Raw genomic sequence first — 8715 nt, forward strand, 5'->3', positions numbered from 1 at the left:
TGGTGCGTCCTTTTCATCAGAAAATTTGCTTAAGGTTCTTAGCTTATTTGCTTCTGAAGAACCCTCACCTTGCATAAGGTTAAGGGAAAGCAGTGGTCTTGGCCCCAGCAGAGCTTTGCTGTGATTGCAGTGAGTTTCCTATGACCAACCCAAATATCCACCTAAAGGTGTTGAGTATATGATATATAAACCAAAATTTTCAGGCTTTAGCTTGGATTTTCTCATGTACCCCGTTAAATAGATCTGCATATGAATTATCTGATGGAAAACCTATCTATGAATGGCTACATTTCTGCTCAAATAACCCTTAATCACTTGTGCACGGGGTCAGGAATGTGGGGGTTTTGAAGCAAAGCTACCCCATACTAGGGCACTTTTATTCACACCATGGGCTACCATAGCACGGTTTGTATTGAGGGGCCCTTAAAAGTCACCCAGTCCCAACCCCCTGCCACGGGCAGGGACGCCTTCCACTGGAGCAGCTTGCTCCAAGCTCCTGTGTCCAACCTGGCTTTGAGCACTGCCAGGGATGGGGCAGCCACAGCTTCTCTGGGCACCCTGTGCCAGCGCCTCAGCACCCTCCCAGGGAAGAGCTTCTGCCTAAGAGCTTGTCTCAGTCTCCCCTGTGTCATTTCACGTGACCCAACTTGTGGTCTGGTCTTGAAATACCTGCAAATATCAGTTAATATTTCCTTAAAACCAGAAATAACACCAGAAAACTTTTGCTAATATAAAACATGAGCTCAGGTAACAGCTGGTTTGATGCCCGCAGGGCAAAGCCACCACCTGTCTTCTCCCTTTTGCTCTCTGAAGCCTGAAATATAGTTTATTGTTATGTTTAATAACATTTAAGTAATAAAAGATATTAATTTCAAGTAACAATCGCTTTGGACAACAACTTTCTTTCCAATACATAGTCACTGGCAGGTCTCGGGATGCAGCCAGAGAAAGTCCTGTCCATCCCAGCACAGTATGTAGCCTTGGTTTAAGGAGAAGCATGTGTTCCAGGTGTCATGCTTCCAGGTATATTTAGTCCCTGCTTTTTGAAGGTGCTATATCCACCCATCCTTGAAGGTGCCATATCCAACCATCCTCTTCAAGGTGCAATATCGAACCATCCTTCTTGAAGGTGCAATATCCAACCATCCTTGAAGGTACAATATCCTACCATCCTTGAAGGTACAATATCCAGCCTGCTTCTTCTCCTCACCAGGGCAGGGAACCATGAATGGACAAAGAGGAGAGGACTCTACTTTTTGCTTTCCTCATGGCGTTCATATCCGTGTTTCTTAGGTTGTAGATGAGTGGGTTCAGCATGGGACAGCCACAGAGTACAGCATGGAGACCACCTTGTCATGCTTCGAGGACTGTCTGGAGCTGGGGTGCAGGTACATGAAGAGGGAGCTGCCATAGTACAAAGCAATGGAGATGAAGTGAGAGGCACAGGTGGAGAAAGCTTTGTGTCGACCAGCCGCAGACCGCATCTGCATGGCAGTGGAAAGGACCGACAAGTAGGAGATGAGGATGAAGACCGTGGTGCTCAGTACATTGAACCCCACCACGGCAGAAACCATCGCCTCGATGGCATGGGTGTCAGAGCAGGAGAGGGCTAGCAGTGGTGGTCCATCGCAGAAGAAGTGATTGATTGTCTTGGACCGACAGAACGGGAGACGAAATATGGAAACCGTGTGTATGGTAGAGCTGATCACGCCACCTAAGTAGGCACCAGCCAACATCCCAGTGCAAAGCCTTTGGGACATGACCGTGGAATAGAGAAGGGGGTTATAAATGGCCATGTAGCGATCGTAAGCCAGCACATAGCACTCGGTGGTGGCACAGGTTGCAAAGGAGAAGAGCTGAGTGGCACACCTAATGAAGGAAATCACCTTCTTCTCACACTAGAACATTCAGCAAGGCTTGAGGGATGATGGTGGAGGAGTAGCAGACATCCAGGAGAGACAAGTGGCTGAGGAAGAAGTACATGGGGGTGTGTAGGCAGGAATCCATTCTGATTAATGCAATTACTCCCAGGTTTCCTATGAAGGTAACCACATAGACAGCAAGGAATAAGACAAAGCACATCACCCGCAGGTCTTCCCTGCTTGTGAAGCCCAGGAGAATAAACTCAGAGGGGGACGTATAATTATCTTCAACCATAGTGACCCTATAAGCAGTTTGCCTGATTTATGTCTTTAAATTGAAATGCTGAATAGGCCCAAATCCCTCAATAATGTTAAGAGTGTCAGGTTTTGTCTATCAATCGGTTACACCACTTTAAGTCAATAGAAAGTGTGTATATATACATATACACACACACATAGGTATATATATGTCAATATAAGGTAAATTCTCTTTGGGAGAGGAAAACACCAAGTTCCCAAGGCCAGTCTTGCCTGAACACCACAACCACCACCAACACACTTGGAAGCAAGTAGATATTTTAAGGCAAGGAGGGAGGGCAACACCAGAATGAATAAACTGCAGGGTTCCTCATAGTTCCTCTCAAGCCATTGACAAATGGAAGTCCATGAATTCCCGAGTAACTGCTGGGAAAAGGGAATTATTTCTTATCTTTTGGGTGCTGCCAGTCCAGTGTGAGTACATGAGAAATAAATGGCTGTTCTCTGTGTCCCAGGAGGAGCTCTTTGAGGGCAAATGTGGCTTTCTTTCCTTAAGGTAGGATGGTGCAGAGCCAGGATTTCTCTCCTCACTTTGCTTTAGACACGATGCCTAACTTGAAGACAAAAGATACATTCAGGCTTGATCAAAGATAAATTATCCCTGGCAGAAATCAGCAGCTCCTAAAATCACAGCTTACGACAGGTAGAATAAATCCTCATTGATTTTTCCTGCCTAGCATTAATCATCGTTTGACAGAGTTACACCAGAGAGCAAAGCAGGAGTGCGCGCTGCCTGGTATCTGACAAGCAGAGCCATACTTAAGAGTCATCATTATTTGATGACCCTTTGCTGGAGGGATGAGGTCCACCTCCAGAGCCAGACTCCTCATTTCGGATGTCCTGTGAGCAAAGCGTGTGGTCTCCCAGTGTTATTAATGGGGCTTTAGAGCTGCTTTTCACTGCTCACATAGAGATGCCGGAGGCAAAGCAGCTCCTGAGACATCACAGAGCTGGAAGATGTGACCCAAGTAATGAAAATCAAACTCTTTGGGTCTGGGGCTCAATCCTCCCCCTGAGGCAGCATCCACCTGCCCAGACACACAAAATCTCCTTCCAGTGGAGAATTGACCTGAAGCTCACAATTAACAAAGGCTCACCCTCACTTTTTCTTGCTTGACAAACCAACTGCTTGGTATGAAGTGATCCAAGGTGCAGATATGAAGCCTGGGATGTTTCTAAGGCTGCAGCTTGTGCTACACATGAGAGCTTCCCTCCAGCAATCAAGTCTCCCTGCAGCTTGAGCACGCTCACTGGAATGGAGATAAACTAAAAACCCATACCTTGCCGCCCTCGTATAGATATTACCCATGCAGGCTGTGGGTCCACACTCTGCTGAAGAGTTAACTGAATATTTGTCCCTGTCTTCCTGGGGAAAGGACCTCCATTTGTGGCTTTTCTACTCCAATTTGGTAAGATCTCGCTTTGTGGCCAAGCTTTCAACAAGCTGCCCTAGGACTCACCAAGCAGACTGTTGCTAGTGTTATCCAAGATGTAACTCTTGACATTATGGATAGGAGAACATCCAGCTGCTGTTGAGACCCTACAGCCGAGCAAAACCTTGCAGCACAAGCTCCCAGTTAGGTAGCAGTTAGCTTGCTCTCACGGAAGCATAGAATCCCAGAGTGATTTGTGTTGGAAGAGACCTTAAAGCTCATCTGGTTCCAATGTCCATCATTCAGGGACCCCTTCCACTGGAGCAGCTTGCTCCAAGCCCCTGTGTCCAACCTGGCCTTGAGCACTGCCAGGGATGGGGCAGCCACAGCTTCTCTGGGCACCCTGTGCCAGTGCTTCAGTACCCTCCCAGAGAAGAGCTTCTGGCTGAGAGCTCATTTCAATCTCCACTCTGGCAGTCCAAAGCCATCACAGTGGATGTTATCCTCAAGATCTCAGTACAGGAACAAGGGGAAGGTGCCAGCTCTATAGAGCTACAACACACTGTTTGGCTAGCTGCTCTTCTGAGAGTCTTACAGCACAAACTATCAAATGAGTGAAGAAAAGGATTGTTTAAAATATGACGCAAAAAGCCCCATGTTCAAACCACCAGCATCCCTCTGATTCCTCAAGGTGATGGTTTCTGCTGCCCTGAAATAAAGCAGAGGAGGTAAGGTTTGCTACAAGGCCTGTGGATCCTGTGGATGCCACAGGACAAAGCAGGGTTTTCATTTCAGGGATTTCCTCCTCTTTGCTCTCAGATCCAGTTGAAATGGGTTTTAATACTCACAGCTTCTCCAGGCTCCAGCTAGAAGGGTAATGCTGCTCTGTCTTCTCCCACGCAGCATCTACCCATCCCTCCAGAGCATTGTCCTTTGTGGTATTCACAGAGCCAGGGGTAAAACAAGTCAGGGGATTACACATTAACCACCAAGGAGCTGTCAGACCAGGCAAGGGTCAGCCCAAAGGGCTCCCAAGAGCCAGGCCAGGAAACACCCAACAGGTTTTAAAATTAATGGCACCAGAAGGTGTTACTTGAACAATACCAGCCCAAAATTGTTGCCTTTAAGAGTTTTATACAGCCTTCAAAAATCCCCAAAGGTGGTTTAGTACATATTGGTATGTAGTGTGTCGTATCTGTATTCAAAAACAAGATTACCTCTTGGGAAGGACTCCTAGAAGTGTCCCTCCCTCGGTTGAGGAGAAACCCAGCTCTCCTTTATATCAGTTTATGCTGCTACTTAGAATGAAAATACAAAAACACAACTTCCTTTTCATTTTGGTGCAGCTGCATTGACTTTTCAATCAGAAATGCTTCCGTTACTGTGCTCCCAAAGATGAGAGGGGGTTGCAGGGCCTTCCAGGAAAGGACAGAAGTCACCTCGTCACTCCCAAAAGCCCTAGTAGGGAATGACCCTGTTTTTTCCTGCCTAGCACTCAATGTTCCGTAACAAAAGGTGGGTTTCCTACCCCATGCCAGTTACCAGGATAGATCCACCAGTAACCCAGGAACTTGGTTACTGTATAGGCATCCTCACCCATTTAATTCAGCATCAGAGAGCGCCTAAATAATCCCAGCTGCTTGCCTGGGATTATTTAGGTGGTGATGGGTGTCATTTACATACATCAACAGCAAGGAATTAAATCCTTCACCTACATGGGATAAAGGTTGAGACCTTACCTGTTTTGACATCTGACGTGTTTTCGTTTGCTTCCATTATAAAATCTGGGATGGCTTTGTCAGGAGTAAAGATGTGCAATGGGGATACTTTCTGAGAGGGATCTGTGGATCTATAGGAAACAACTGATGGAGAAGGGAATCATTTAAAACACCATGAATTAGCACTTCAAAGTGTGTATGGATAGCCCAGACTATTTAAGAGAAAACCATTTAAAAGGCAGAGTGAATTTGTTATCCTCAACATCAGAAGAACATAGATCAAGTCCAGAGGAGGCCACGAGGATGATCAGGGGCTGCAGTACCTCCTGTATGGAGCCAGGCTGAGAACATGGGGGCTGTTCAGCCTGGAGAAGAGAAGCTGCGTGGAGACCTCAGAGCAGCTCCCAGTGCCTGAAGGGGGCTACAAGGATGCTGGAGAGGGACTCTTCATCAGGGACTGGAGTGATAGGACAAGGGGTGATGGGTTCATACTGAAACAGGGGCAGTTCAGGTTGGATGTAAAGCAGAAGCTCTTCCCTGTGAGGGTGCTGAGGCGCTGGCACAGGGTGCCCAGAGAAGCTGTGGCTGCCCCATCCCTGGCAGTGTTCAAGGTCAGGTTGGACAGAGTCTTGGGTGACCTGGTCTAGTGTGTAGTGTCCCTGACCATGGCCGGGGGTTGGAACCAAGGTCCTTTCCAACCCAAACCACTCTATGAATCTACAATAATCTACATTTCATACAACCTGAAGCCTCAGCCAGGAATTGCATTAGGAAAAGTGGGGTTTAAAGCATCATTTCTAAATGTGAGGGGACTTTGAAGCTGTTAAACCATCTGACATTACTTTAACGGGGTCAGAAAATAAACTGCCTACACGCGATCAGCCTAGTGTAGAGGCAACATGATGGCCTTAGTTTATTTACCTATTATTTCTCAGCTTCCTGGGCAAGAACAAGCCACTTGGCTACGCAAGGCTTCCCAGCGAGTAAGAAAAAGGTGGTTTTATCTTAAATAAAAAGGAGTGGCTATTCCCAGCAATGTCCAGTAGGTGGTGGTGATGTATAAGAAATCCTGATCCGTGATTTTCTACTCATTTAAAATCTTACGCCTTTTGGTACCTAGACCTATGACCATTTTGCACCTCTTGGAGGTGACCACAGAGAGCAATGGTACGAAGAAGGAACAAAAATCACATAGGAAAAGGGATGGATTTTGTTCAGAAGTAGATGAAATACGGCTTTGAAGGGGAAATGGGCATCTAAAGAGCAGGCATATGTGGCTACTGTCATGTCCTGCTGGCAACAGTAAGAGTCAGCTTCAGGATGGTAACTTTAGTAAAGAGTAAGAATAAAGAATAAGAATAAAATATAAATAAAGAATAAAAGAAAAAGGATAAAGAATAAAGTATAAATAAAGAATAAAGTATAAATAAAGAATAAAGACTTAGTGCTGGCCAGGGTCACATCCCTGTTCGGGTTATTTTCCCCTGTATTAAAGAGTGTTTTTCCCACTGGTGATGCCACAGCTCAAGTGACCACAGGTGGAAAATCCCCATCCAGGAGCTAGCCAAGCCTTCTCCTTCCTGTCAGCCCATCGTCTCCAAATCCCCTCTCGGAGGAGCTTGTTAACACAATTGGATCAGGGACATCTCTCACCTTTGAGTGATGAGCTGCTAAAGAAATAGGGAAGTTTTGGGTGCGTGGGGAAACCCTGTGGTACTGTTCCCCCTGGTGGCATCGCGATTTTATAGCAACCAGGATATGGGGGAGCTGCAATTTGTGCCAGGAATTACTTCTTGCATAGGAAATAACGACTTTTGGTTGGGTTTTTTTCATTCCCTTCAATGTTCTCGTTGTTTCAGGCTGTTTGTGCGTTTCCATGTTTGCTTTGGGTTTCTTTAATCCCCATTGCCTCAAACCAAAGTGCAACTCTCCTGCGGCCAACTCCACTGATAACATTCTTGCCTTTGTTTTTAAGAAACCACTGCGGGTATAAATTAGAAAATTCCTTAGAGCTTCACTTAAAGGCTTTGAGAAAGGCAGAACTTGAGGAGGAAAAATGAAAGGCTGAAGTTCTACAGCTGCCTGAAAAGAGGTGGCAAAGCCCATTTTGACTGTGATTTAACTCAGCAGCCTGGTTCCAAACACAGACCTGTTGAAGAATTTGCATTTCACTCACCTGGCTCACACACAATATCCCACTGCTCCATAACTGCGTTCAAACATCAGTTCATCCGTTTAGATCATGGGATTCCATCCTTTCTGGGAAAAGCTTTTCATCGGAGCTGCCTCCCCCACCCAGCCCATAAATCACTGAGACCCCAACAAAACTGAGGCAAGGAAAGTCAGTATCGTGTGTGTTGGTGTTCACATTTAACACAAGAATATATTGTGTTATATATAAATCTGTAGTTTAGGATGCATGTAATATTGTGTTTTTATATATATACACACATATATATGTGTTTATGTGTATAATTTGCGAGTCATAGGAACAGAGACCTCCTAGATGTCCTTTCTGAACAATAACTATGTCCTGCTGACTTCATGGTCACATCAGGTTGCTCATGGCCTCATTCAGGCAACTTCTGAACATGTCCATGGGTGGAGGCTCCACAGCCTCTGGGACAAATCCTCATGTTACCCACATCCCTGGATCAGGGTTTTCAAAGCCTGACTGTGATTCTTTCTGCTGTTCTCCTCAGAGCATCCTTCATCTCTTTGTTCCTCAAGCCGCTGATGAGGGGGTTGAGCATGGGGATCACCACCGTGTAGAAGACGGGGACCACTTTGTCAGTGTTCAGGGAGTAACTAGAGCTAGGGCGTAAATACATGAAGATGGTTGTTCCGTAAAACATGGTCACCACGTTCAGGTGGGAGACGCAGGTGGAGCAAGCTTTTTGCCTGCCCTCAGCAGAAGGGATCCTCAGGATGGCAAAGAAGATGAAGACGTAGGAGACCAGAATGGCAGAGATGGTGCTGAGCTCAATGACACCAGCCAAGTAGAAGAGGGTCATCTCCTTGATGTACGTGCTGGCACAGGACAGAGCCAGGAGAGGAGGAACATCACAGAAGAAGTGGTTGATGATATTGGAGCTGCAGAAGGGCAGCCTGATGATGAAGGTCATCTGAATGATGGAGTTCAGGACACCCCCAATGTAGCACCCTGCCACCAGCCCCACACATAACCTCCGAGTCATGACAGACGAGTAGAGCAGGGGGTTGCAGATGGCCACGTACTGGTCATAGGCCATGACAGCCAGCAGGAAACACTCAGTTGTCACAAACACAATGTAGAAGAAAGCTTGACTCACACAGCCAGCAAAGGAAATGGTCTTCTTCTCCAACACAAAGTTGACCAAAGTCCGGGGGGGCTACCACAGAGGAGAAGCAGATGTTAACAATGGAGAGGCTGCCCAGGAAGAAGTACATGGATGTGTGGAGCTG

General features: G+C 46.4%; 2 protein-coding genes across 2 annotated transcripts; both read right to left on the reverse strand.

Annotated features, from left to right (window-relative positions):
- Positions 1-1310: 1310 nt before the first annotated feature.
- On the reverse strand, positions 1311-1850 carry LOC136016724 (olfactory receptor 9G4-like). Its single transcript, XM_065684353.1, has one exon. The coding sequence runs from the start codon at positions 1794-1796 to the stop codon at positions 1311-1313; it is 486 nt and encodes a 161-aa protein (XP_065540425.1). The 5' UTR covers positions 1797-1850.
- Positions 1851-7810: 5960 nt separating this feature from the next.
- On the reverse strand, positions 7811-8715 carry LOC136016332 (olfactory receptor 5A1-like). Its single transcript, XM_065683355.1, is given in 2 exon segments — positions 7811-8639; positions 8641-8715. Coding segments are annotated over 2 exon segments (765 nt in total). The 5' UTR covers positions 8701-8715; the 3' UTR covers positions 7811-7934.

The sequence above is a fragment of the Lathamus discolor genome, chromosome 6 (genome assembly GCF_037157495.1).
Source record: "Lathamus discolor isolate bLatDis1 chromosome 6, bLatDis1.hap1, whole genome shotgun sequence".
Taxonomy (NCBI): domain Eukaryota; kingdom Metazoa; phylum Chordata; class Aves; order Psittaciformes; family Psittacidae; genus Lathamus; species Lathamus discolor.